The 12,663-nt window shown below is 48.8% G+C and overlaps 1 protein-coding gene and 1 pseudogene across 2 annotated transcripts in view; both read right to left on the bottom strand.

Annotated features, from left to right (window-relative positions):
• The window catches only part of LOC106829618 (liprin-alpha-1-like), an 85,025-nt gene extending 84,668 nt beyond the window's left edge, over positions 1–357 (bottom strand). For both annotated transcript variants that reach the window (XM_070487891.1, XM_070487892.1), the window contains exon 1: positions 219–357. In XM_070487891.1, the coding sequence (XP_070343992.1) occupies positions 219–272 (54 nt within the window). In that variant the 5' untranslated portion in view covers positions 273–357. The remainder of the gene's footprint in view (positions 1–218) is intronic.
• Positions 1–12,663, bottom strand: part of LOC123278087 (src substrate cortactin-like) — a 45,076-nt pseudogene that overhangs the window by 16,999 nt on the left and 15,414 nt on the right.

Here is a 12,663-nt window from a genome sequence, read left to right as displayed (position 1 = left end):
CTTGGACCAACGGTTCCTACTCCCCATCCCTTCTTGCCTCCAGCTCAACCCATTCTCCACACAGCACCAGCGTCATAAAAACTCACCCAAATCACCTCAACCCCTCCCTGAGAAGCCACAATACCCTCGGGCCCTCAGAAGTCCTTAAAAACAAAACAAAAATCCCAGCTCTGCTGGGGAAGGCTCCACCTGACTCCCAACTCCCTGGTCCCCCTCACCTTGTTCGTCTTTTCCCTCCGCCTCCGGTCCAGGAACCTCCGCAACAGCTTCATGGCTTGACGCGGCCAAGTTGTTCCTTGCCCCTGGCCTTGGCCCCAGCAGGCCCAGCACCGGGAAAGCGCTCAGGCTGGCTCCGCTCAGCTTCAGATCTTGGCTCAAACGTGAGCCCTCCGAAAGGCCTTTGCTGGACCACGGTGTGCACGCAGGCGGCCTGCCCACACACCGGGTCGTGTCTTTCCTCTTAACTACTTCCTCCTGTCAGGGTGCGCTCACAACCTGTACTGATTGTGAGAAAGGATCCGCTCTGTCAGCTCTCTGAGGACTGCGATCCTGTGTGCCTCCACCACTGTCTCCCAGGAGCACGGAACCTGGAACCCGGAACCAGATATAGTCACAGAGGGGCTGGGGGTGGCGCTGGCTCCTGCAGACGATTAAAGGGACAGAAACAGGAAGACAAGAAGGCAGAGCTGGGGGCCGGCCCGGTGGCACAGTGGTTAAGTTCACACTCTTCACTTGGGCGGCGTGGGGTTTGCTGGTTCGGACCCCGGGGGCGGACCTGCACACCACTTGTCAGGCCAGGCTGCGGCAGGCATCCCACACATAAAGTAGAGGAATTACGGGCACGGATGTTAGCTCAGGGCCAGTCTTCCTCAGCAAAAAGAAGAGGATTCACAAAAAGAAAAAAAGAAGGCGGGGCCAGCCCCGTGGCACAGCACTTAGGTTTGCACGTTCCGCTTCTCTGCGGCCCAGGTTTCGCCAGTTCGGAACCCGGGTGCGGACATGGCACCGCTTGGCATGCCATGCTGTGGCAGGCATCCCACATATAAAGTAGAGGAAGATGGGCATGGATGTTAGCTCAGGGCCAGTCTTCCTCAGCAAAAACAGGAGGACTGGCAGTAGTTAGCTCAGGGCTAATTTTCCTCAAAAAAGAAAAGAAGGCAGGGCTGCTTTCAAAGAGATGGCAAGTTGAGTGTGTAGAAAAGAGAGAAGATGCAAATAATCCAATACTACTTTGAAGGGCTATATTTAACTGTTTCATAAACCAAACACAACAGAAATAAGCCTGATCTTCTGGGGGGTCTGCCACCTCCTCCTACAAGAGCAGCAGTCAGTAACGGCCGCCAGAGGGGCACTATCTAAACTGAAGGGGACGTCTAGAATGGACCCTCAGTCAGCAGTCACTGAGCTAGTCTCACCTCATGCGGACTACGAGGTCAATTCTCCCTCATTTACTCACCAGCTTAAGCCCAGCAAGGGCTTGATGAAGCCTTGCTAAGAGCACTCAGGATGAAATGACAGGGGCGCGCCGCACCCCACTGGAGATTAGAGCAGTCCCCGGGAGAAGCCTGGGTTCCTCCACCAGAGCCTCTCCACTTGGCACCTGCTTCCTGAATAGTAGTAACTCCTCGTTGTGGGGGCCGCACTGCAGAATGTGTAGGAGCACCCCTGCCCCTAGCTGTGACAACCAGAACACCCCAGACACTGCCCAGTGTCTGCACCTTCCTCGGTCACCCCAACCACCCGAGCTGTCCCCCGCATCATCTTTCGTCCTTTCTCCTCCTGCCGACCGGGCTGCACCTGCACCTTCTTCCTTTCCAGCCCCCAGCACACCTCATACCGCTACCAGTTGAGCCTCGACCTGTGCTCTGACAACCAACACACCCGACACAGGTCGACTCAGGCGTCACGAGGTCGTGGCTTTAAGACCTTACTCCCGAGGGCGTTCTGAGTCCTACAGACACGCCCCGTCTCAGGCATTGGTGGACTCTGGGGGACCCACAACTGGGGTCCCACCCACAATTCAACCCAAATAGATTCTCTTTTCTCAGTCTTACATACTGGAGCTCTCTGAGTGAGACGTCTTATTAAAATCTCATTTGTTGCTTTCAAAAACACTGTAAAATCACTGCACTAGATTTCAAGAACAAAATCTGCATTTTCAACTTTAAAATGAAACTGGAGGGAAGCTTAAAAGCAGTAATTTGCTTAAACACTCAAAGTGAAGACTCACATGTGATCAATTCACAGAATGTCACTTAACCCCTTCCAACTCTTAAGCCTTCTCCTCTGCCACTGCCAGCCTGTCATCACAGAGCCTGCCCTGGGCTGGCTCAGGGCAAGGGGAAGAGGAGGGAGCAGTGCCAGGATGGAGCGTCCGCGCAGCAGCTGAGAGAGGAGCCAGGAGCGGAGGTGCTGCCTGTGTGTCCTGGTGGGGTGGGCCACCTGCTCCGTCTTTCCCTGTGTAAGTGGCTGGGCCAGGGCAAACGGGATGCTGAGTAGAAAAAGAACAGGGGGTACTAAGCAAGGACTAGTGGGTTTAGGTTTCTCTCATAACAATAACGATCACTATACTTACTAGGACTCTGACATCTTGCTTCAGATGGAGAGGGAACACCGATTTGTTTGCCCACGTCCAGCTACATACACGAACAGCCTGCAGGAGATCCACTCACCAACAACTAGAAAAGCTGGATACACTTTTAAGACTGTTTGAAGGCATCAAGGAGATACTGAGGCAGCCAACTGGAGGGGCAAAGATTCCAAACAAAAGGGCAGCCCACTGAGGCCAGTCTAACATTCCGAGAGCCACTCTCTCCCTCAGGGCATCAGACGATCAGGTGTCCCTCAGGGATTTAGGGAAATGCACCAATAAGCTGGGAAGAAAACAGCAGAAAGCCAAGCAGAAAGTACTGGCTAACAGAGCTCTGGAGAGTTCCATGGGGCTGGGAAGACAGAAATTCAAATACAGGCCTGACAAATCAGACAGGACTTAAGGCGCCAAGATCTCTGAGAAAAGGGAGGCAGAGAAAATGAGCCCAGCACTGTGCAAAAACTGCCTGAGAGGCTGAGCCTTCAGGAACCTCATTGTCTTCAGGTGACAAAAATTGGGCTTCAGGACCTGCCAAGGAGGAGGGGCCCCGGGAAACACTTCAGGCTTTCAGATGGAGACCCAGGAGGCTACACCCTGGGTGAGAGGGCAGATGAAGGCAGCTTATAAGGACTGAGGCTTACAAAGACCGAATCCAGCCTAGAGTCGCTCAGAAGCTGGCTGAACTGAGAGGGTCTGTCCTCTGGGTACGTGTTAGAGGAAGCTCTGAGGGAAGACAGCATTACCTAGAGTCTCCACAGGTTTTCATCCATAACGCCCAAGGTTCACTGAGAAAAATAACAACAAACAGGACCAAGAGAAAAAAGGAAAACAGAAATAGAAACAGACCCTGAGGTGACCCATACAGTGTAGTTATCAGATGCAAACTTCAACTGGTCAAAAAATAGACTTGACAAAATGAAAATTTTCACCAAAGAATCGAAACGGATTCTAGAACTGAAAAATAGGGTAAGTGAAATTAAGAACCCAATCTATGGGTTTAAGCTCAGGTTGAACACAACTGAAGAGAGGATCAGTGAACCAGAAGACTGGTCAGTAAAAAATAGCCAGATAGAAGTCACAAGAAAAAAGTCTGGAAAATACAGAAGGAGCCCAAAAGACATGTAGGACACGGTAAAAGGTCTAATGTCCATATAAATGGGGACTCCCAAAGTGAGGAAAGACACAACAGGGAGTAAGAAATATCTACAGACAATGGTCAAAACTTGTCTGAAATTGATGAAGGAATCAAGCCATTGACTCAACAAAGAAAACCACACATTGGTTTTCAGCAGTCCTTCTGAGTGTGCCTAAGGCAAGAACAAAGTGTCAAAAGGAGCCAGACGAAAAAAGGCACCACCTTCAGTGGGACAACAGTAACAGTGAGAGCTGACATTTTAAGGAAAGACGACAATGGATTGGCATCTATCAAATGCCAAAAGAAAATAACCACCAACCTGGAATCCTATACCCAATAGAAAGTCTTCAAAAGTGAAGACAAAATATAGACTTTTCAGGAAACAAGAATGAGACAACTCATTGCCCACAGACGTCAACTAAAAGGATTATGAAAGCAGTTCTTCAGGGAAAAGTAGTCTCTGACAGAAATACGAAAAAACAAGGAGTGAAGAGCAACAGAAAGGGTCACTACGAGAATAAACCTTCATAAGCACTAACTGTACAAAACGATGATAATGCCAAAAATGTATCTAAAATTCAAAAGTATGATAAAGACACAGGAGGCGGGAGGGAGTTCAATGCAGTTCAAGTGTCAAAGGAAACAGCAGTGTCAGGAGGTAGTAAAAGCAGTAAATAAGGCTCAAATGTAAAATGCACCCTGTATCTAGGAACGTACACAGCCAACAACCTAAGAGAGAAGTACCGAACTAAACACCACGATACGTCTAACAGAAGGCCAGAGAGAAACACAGCACAGCATAGGTGGCACAAACAGAGAACAGATAGTAACATGGTACCTACAAACCAAAATACCAGCAATTATATTTAAATGGAGCAAATGCTCTAATTAAAAGATAAAAATCGTCAAATTGATTAAAATCAAACTAGCTGTCTACTCTCCACAGAGGCACGCTTAAAAATACAAGATCACAGACAGGTGAAAGCAAAAGATCCCCAGGCCAACGCTACCTAAGAGAACACCGATGTGGCAAAGATCACTATCAAATAAAGCAGCCTCGACAGCAAGAAGCCTGACTAACGAGGAGCATTTCACAATGATAAAGTGCAATCCACCAAGAAGATAAAAACGCTAAATCTGAATGCACCTCACAACACGATCTCAAAAGACAGAAAAATTGATAGAAATAGAAAAGGAGAAACAACCAAAGCCAACATCACAGTGGGAGGCTTTAAGACACATCTCTCAGTAACTGATAGAAAAAACAGACCCAAAAAAAGTACGGGTGTAGGGGTCGGCCCAGTGGCGCAGCAGTCAAGTTCCCACGTCCCACTTCGGCGGCCCGGGGTTCGGCGGTTCAGATCCTGGCTGCAGACCTACACACCGCTCATCAAGCCATGCTGTGGCAGGCGCCCCACGTATAAAGTAGAGGGAGACGGGCACAGGTGTTAGCTCAGGGCCAGCCTTCTTCAGCAAAAAGAGGAGGACTGACGGTAGATGTTAGCTCAGGGCTAATCTTCCTCAAAAAAAAAAAGTAAGAGTGTAGAACTGGGCTGCCCAGTAAACAGTCACATGCAGCTATTAACTACCTGAAACGTGCCTACTTCAAATTGAGACGTGTTGCAAGAATGCACACCCGATTTTACAGACTTATCACAACAAAAAGAAGGCAAAATATTTCAGTACTCTTTTCATGTGGATTACACATTGAAATTATAATATTTTGGATATTTAGGTTAAATAAAATACATTATCAAAATTAATTGCACCTATTTCTTTTTACTTTATGTAATGTGGCTACTAGAATCTAAATTATATGATTAACAAACTTGATCTAACTGGTATACATACAACACTGCATTCTCACCGATAAATAACATTTTCAAGGGCCCAAGGAACGTTTAACAACAATGAATGTATGCTGGGCCATTAGGAAAGCTCAACTCATTTCAAAACGTTGAAATAATGCAGGGTGTACGTAGAGATTACAACAGACTGACAGTTTACGTCCCCCTAAAATTCGTCAGCCCCAAGGTGATGGTATCAGGAGGCGGGGACTCTGCGAGGTGATTAATCTGGAGTTGAGAGAGCTCCCTCGCCCCCTCTGTCATGTGAGGACAGTGAGAGGCTGGCCGTCTACGAACCAGGAAGCAGCCCCTCACCAGCCACGGAATCTGCCGGTGCCTTGATCCGGGACTTCACAGCCTCCAGAACGATGCGGATTAAACTTCTGTTGTTCATAAACCAGTTAGTCTATGCATCTGATTATAGCAGCCCCAAAAGACCAAGACAGGGATCTTCATGCAAGGAAGGTAGAAACCAACAAAAAGCTAACCAGAGAATCCCCACAAACATTGGGAAGTTAAGTGACATAATTCTTTAAAAACTTCATGAGTAAAAAAAGATACCACGATGAACATCAGAACATGTTTTCACACAAGAGATAACGAAAATCTGGCTTTCAAAACTTGCGGGATGCAGCTAAAGGTGCACTTACAGGGCCAGCTGGAGCCTCACATACATAGACTGGAAAAGACGAAAGAGCCAAAATCAGTTAAGCATCTATCTCAAGAAACTAGAAAAAAGAACAGCAAACAGAACACAAAGTAAATGGAAGGAAAAAAGCATAAATTAACAAAATAGAGAACAAATACTAAACAGAAAAAAATCAACAAAGCCAAAAGCTGTCCTTTGAAAGGGCTACTACAATTCATAAGACTCTAGCAAGACCAATGAAGAAAAAGAGAAAAGGACAAATTACCAATATCAAGAATTTTTAAAAGGGGATATTACAAGAGATCTTGCACAAAATAAGGATATTATGAACCATATTACACTTAATAATTGGAAAGTTTGGGTGGCCTGAACAAATTCCTAGGAAAAAAGAGCATCTTACCCAAACAGACACAAGAAGAAATATAAAATCAGAAAAATCCTATTTCCACGTGAATAACTGAATCTGAAACTAAAAGCCTTCTCACAAAGAAAATCTTACACCAGCTGGTTTTGCTGGTCAATTCTTCCAAAACTGCAAGGAAGAAAACACCAGTCTCACAGGGGCTCTTCTGGGAATCAACAAGGAACGCTTTCCACCTTGTGTTAGGAGACGAGCATGAGCCAAACCTAACAAGGACAACACAAGACAGCAAAGTTACAGACCAAGCTCTCACGAACACAGACGCAACAATCTTAAAATATTAACAAATAAAATCCGGGGAAAGCAGAATACATCAAGGTCAGGTTGGGATTCTTCTAGAACTGCAAACTAAAAGGTAAATCACCACATAAAAGGAAAACAACTGGACTGTCTCAAAAGATGCAGAAAATGCACTTAAGAAAATTTAATAATTTAGTTCATGATTTAAAAAAACACTTAGCAAACTAATAGAGGAGAATTTGGATATTTCGATAAAAATATTTATGGAAAAGCTACAGCCAACATCAGATATAACAGTGAGATACCGAAAGCCTTCCCTCTGACACTGGGAGGGAGACGAGGATCCCTACCCTCACCACTTCTACTCAGCACTGTGCTGGAGGTCCCAGCCAGGCCAGCGAGGCAAGAAAAAGAAAAACGAGTACAGCGCTTGGAAACAAAAAAGAAAAGAAACTGTCTCTTGCAGACATAGTTGTGAACATCTAGAAAATACAAGAAGAATTACTATTAGAAATAAATGGATTTAGCAAGTGAATACGCAAAAATCAATTCTATCACTATATAACAGTAATAAACAATTACATAATATAATTTATAATAAAATAAGAAATGTGAAATATCTATGAATAAATGTAATTAAACATGTAGACAATATATATATACAGAAAACTGTATGGTATTAAGACAAATTAAAGAAGAGCTAAATAAATAGAAGGCTACATTGTGTTCATGGATTTTAAAACCCATGTTTTTTCCCTCCGAGGAAGACTAGCCCAGAGCTAACATCTGCTGCCAATCCTCGTCTTTTGGCTGAGGAAGACTGGCCCTGAGCTAACGTCCATGCCCATCTTCCTCCACTTTATACGTGGGACGCCTGCCACAGCACGGCTTGATAAGTGGTGCGCAGGTCCACAGCCGGGATCCAAACCTGCAAACCCTGGGCCGCCAAAGCAGAGCGCAAACTTAACCGCCGCACACCGGGTGGGCCCCTGTAAGACCAATAGTAAGAAGCTGTCATTTCTCCCCACGCTAGTCTACAGATGAAACGCAATCTCAGTGAAAATCAGAGCACGTTTTCCGGGGAGAGGCGGCCACGCAGACTCTACATTTTAACTGAGGATGTAAAGGGTGAAGATTAGCCCAGCTAGCCTTGCACAAGAACGAGGCTGGGGGACTCAAATTACCAGATGCCAGGACAGGCTAAATCTACAGCAATTTACACAGCGTGCTGCTTGTGCAAAGACGACAGAAAGACCAACGGGGCAGAGCGGAGTCTAGATCCAGGCCCGTATATTTACGGTCACTTGACTGATGACACAGACGACACTGTAGTGCACTGGGGAGAGGAGGGTCTGTTTAATAAATTATTCTCGGTCAACTGTATAGCATACACTTAAGGAAAAAAGGGAACCTTGGCCGTTATCTCACACCACAAACAAAAATCACTTTCAGATGGATTACAGGTCTAAATGTGAAAGATAAAATCATAAAGCTTTTACAGGATAATATCTTCATGATCTTTGTGATACTATCTTCCAGTGAACACAAAGAGCATTCAATATTACTGAAAAGATTGATCCATCGGGCTAGATTACAATTAAAACTTCTGCTTATCAAGACACCACCGAGAGCGAAAGGGCAAACATACACAAGAATGTAAAAAAACCTGCCACACACACATACTCAGAATATATAACTTGTACCCAGAACATATGAAAAGAACTCCTTCAACTCAGTAAGAAACAACACAGAAAACCCAATCGAATAACGGGCAAAGGACAAGCAGTCACGAGAGAGGATCTCGAAACCGCCAACAGACACACACAAGGAGGCTGCTTCTGCGCGCCACCGGGCAGCGGCCAGCCCACAGCACACTGAGCCTCCTCCACTCGGCGCCCACCAGACAGCCGCAACGAACGAGCTGACGACACCAAGCGCTGGGGAACGGCGGATGGCTCACACACGGCCGGCGGCAGCACCGCCACTTTGGGCAGTGTCTACCCAGGCTGGACAGACGCAGACCCTGGCCCTCTGCAGTGCCACTCCTGTGAACACCAACAGAAACGCATACACACCTGCACCACAGAAACAAGCACGAATACGCAGGGCGGCGTTCGTCTGAACTAGGAACATCCAGAATACCCAAGAATGGCAGAAAGAATAAATGACGGTAAATTCAGAGACTGGCTTCCTGGGCAGCAGACAAGAAAGAACAAAGCTACGAGACAACGCGAGTGGATCCCACAAGGATACTACTGAATGAAAGAACCAAGAAACCAAATGTACATATAACTTTATTTCACTTAGACAGTCAAGCACACAGGAAAGTCATCAATGGTGGAAAGCCAAGACCACCACCGGCTTTGGGGGACAGTTCCTGGGAGTGGGGACGAGGGGGCTTCTGGGAAGCTTGGCCATGTTTCACTCCTTAATGTAGGCGGTAGTTACGAGAGTGTGTTCACTTAGTGAAAAAGTCACTGAAGTGCACACTTACGCTTGGGGAAATTCTCTGATGTATGCTACAGCTAAATCTTTTATAAGTACAGCATTACGTGCCGACATAACGTGCCAGGAAGACAAATGCATTTAGTTAAGCACACGCCTCTCTGGTCACACTATTAGCCACGAAACATGAGACAGGCACCAGGAATCGGAAGGGTCCTGAAAGTGTTCACTCAGTGGTTCCTGCGTTTCTGAAACGCTGGGCTCAGGGACCGCTGACGTCACCGCCTTCTCCACCCGGCGAGGCATTTCCAGGCTACAACACTGAGCAGTGGCTGGAAACAAACCACTGAGCGACCGGCTCCCCCGCCGCTGCGACGGCCTCCGCTGCTCCAGACTGGACTGCACACACTCCTGTCCCTTCCCTGCGAGGGCCCCTGAGCCCATTCTCTCAAAAACCACCTTATCAAACGTGCGGTATCTGACACACACTTCAGTGTAAGTACCCCAAATTACATGAAAACAAACACAGTTATAAAACCAAACAAACAAAACTACTGAAAAGATAAATACATGAAAATCCCAGTAAAACATAATTTGGCCAATCCTTCTAAGCTTGTGGTAATAAAATTTGACTTAAACGAACTTGGTAATTTATAAGATTCAGAGGACAAAAAACTTAATGATTCTCTAACCCAACAGAGAAGGAGCATTATAGCCCTGCATAGCGCGAATTAGTTGTTAAAAAGGAAACCCAAATGTTTGGCTAATCAATCTTTCAGAAGGACTGACTAAGCCAAGAAGCGCATTAAGCTTGTCATTACTCATCTCCTAGCTCAGTGCTGCAGACCCATCACGAGAGTGTAAGTGTGCACCCACTCGGTCCACCTGAAAGCACCACAGAGGCACCTGTTACGAGCAAGTAAAACGGCACCAAGACAGCCCAGAGGCCCCCGGAACCCACGTACCCTCCACTTTCCTAGGTGCCACTTTCCTCCTTCACCTGCCGTGACACCCTCACTCAGCTCCCGAAGGAAAGGCTCTACACCCTGGTCCCAACGCCAACACACCGGGACTAACAAGTTCAGTGTGACTCTAAGCTTTGTAACTCTCATCCGCCAAGGACAAAGTTCCAAAGGGGTCAACCTCCAGTCTTCCATCCCCTAAAACAGATTGGATTTACAAAACACAGGTGTTCTAATAAAGGTGGTGTGTAAAAATATTTTCTCTGTGAAATCCATCCTATTTGTCCACTAAATTTCATTAGGAAATTGGAAATATATGATGAAACCCATGGGAAATACACATTTAGCGAGAAATGGCTTAAGACGACAGGTCAGAAGGCACCACACAGCGGGGGGCAGATCAGTCATCGGAGAAGGCGACTTTCACAGGGCAACTTAACAGGGGCACCCTCTGCCCGGGGAACACCACAGGGGCCCGCCCCGTACCTGCAGGATAGTGGCCCTGGGCCTCCGTGCTTTCATAGACGGCCTCTGGGGCGTAGGCCAGACCCTGCTGGCTATGGGCGTCCTGGTAGTAGGCGGCCTCGGTGCTGTACACGGGTTCCGGCTCGCTCACGGGGCCTCTGTAGCTCGGCTCGGCCTTGAACGAAGCCGCATCCTGGGGAAGAGCCAGGGAGACAGTTCACACGGGCCAGGCGGGTCGCTGCCACGGCCAAGGGAAACACACGGACCACTTCTCGGTCCAGCTGAGACCGAGCAAATGGACACGGAGAAGAGGAGGCAACACCTGCCGACGTGTGCAGACGGCTTCGATTCTAACCGTGCTAAGTGTGTTCAGAGGGACCACGTGGCACTTCTTCCTGAATAACCCCCATCCTCACCGCCCCCCAGCGCCCGCAAATCCTGCAGGAACTGGAACCCGCACGGCTGTCACGAGCTGAGCACTTCTCAGGCTGTCGCCTGGGGCAGGTCTGGCCTGTTTCTTTTTCAGGTCCCAGCCCTCCGAGGGCCACCCAGCAGCTTCACAATGTCACCCCATCACACGGCCAGAGCTGGCAAGGCCGCGGACGGCCGGGTTCTGTCCTAACCAAGTCCTCTGGCGGAGGGGCGGGAGGGAGTGAGCACCAGGTCACGTGCAGGAGGAAATCACCAACTCCCTGGTCACAAGCACCGGGACTTCCAAGCTCGAACCCAAGTCCTGAACTCCTGATCATCAACGGTGGCTTTCATCAGTGTTTCCAACGAGGGTCCTCCTGAAGGCGCCCTCGGGAGCCAGAGGCAGCGGGGCATGGGGAGAAGCTCCAGGAAGGGCAGGCGTTCAGGCACCAGCTCTCGATGGAGGGTGAGCAGCACAGTGCATGCTGCCTGGGGGAGGTGCTATGAAGGCCACAGAGAGGGCACTCCATCTCCAGGCCAGGTACCAGGAGTCACTCAAGGGTTAAAGAGGGAGGGACAGAGCCAGAGGCTCCTTTTGGCAAGGTCCCCCTGGATTCAAAGGGAACGGACTGGAGGATTAAAGGCCAGGCCATGGTGTGGGGGCACGAGCTGGCTGCCCGCACCCTCAGCTTAGTCATGTGGGGGCACCGTGAGCAGGTGGGCACTACGGCGGGCATCCCACACTGGCAGCACCCTAGTCTCCTATCTTCCAGCAACGCCACCTCTGCCCCACCCATCACAGGGTTCCAGCAGGGCTGCTGATCTAGGACCCACCTCCCATCCCTGCCAGGGACAGCATGCCATCTTGGCCTTCTCAAGAACCAACTGCTCAGTGACGGGCCAGTAGTGGAACATGATGGGGGGGTGGCTCAAGGCCCCCGTTTTCCATTGGATTACGAATTATAAGGCCACATCCAACACACCCGTCCAGAAGTCCAGAAGGACACGGCCGCCACACAGAGGGAACAGCAACACAAGGAGATGACCCTGGTGGTGATGAGACTGTGGACCTGAGGCCAGGCCTGCTGCCCCGGCCCACAGCTCTCCCCGCATCCTCGTCCCTTTATGCCTCAGCTGATATGAGTTAGTTCTCATCCCCTGCGACTCAATGATCTTTGAGGGCTAATGTCCAGGGAGAGAAGACAGGTGTGGGAACCAGGACAGTGGCCGCAGGGCCAGAGAAGGGATGGAATTCGGGGCTCAGCCGGGTATGGTCATGGACGGTGGTGGCAGGGGTACTCCCGAGAGAGGGAGGTGCGGAGACCCCGTGACGGAGCGAAGGAGAGCTGAGGCGGGCAGCTCAGTAACTCAGATCAGGAGAGAGCATGGGGATCCGTGTTAGCAGGCCCTGGGGACACAGGCAGGCACAAGGCACTGACGACACAACTGAGGAGAAAGGGCCAAGGACAGAGGCTCTGGAGCAGACACGTTCAAGAGG

The sequence above is a fragment of the Equus asinus genome, chromosome 17 (genome assembly GCF_041296235.1).
Source record: "Equus asinus isolate D_3611 breed Donkey chromosome 17, EquAss-T2T_v2, whole genome shotgun sequence".
Taxonomy (NCBI): domain Eukaryota; kingdom Metazoa; phylum Chordata; class Mammalia; order Perissodactyla; family Equidae; genus Equus; species Equus asinus.
This window is presented reverse-complemented; position numbering and strand designations above follow the sequence as displayed.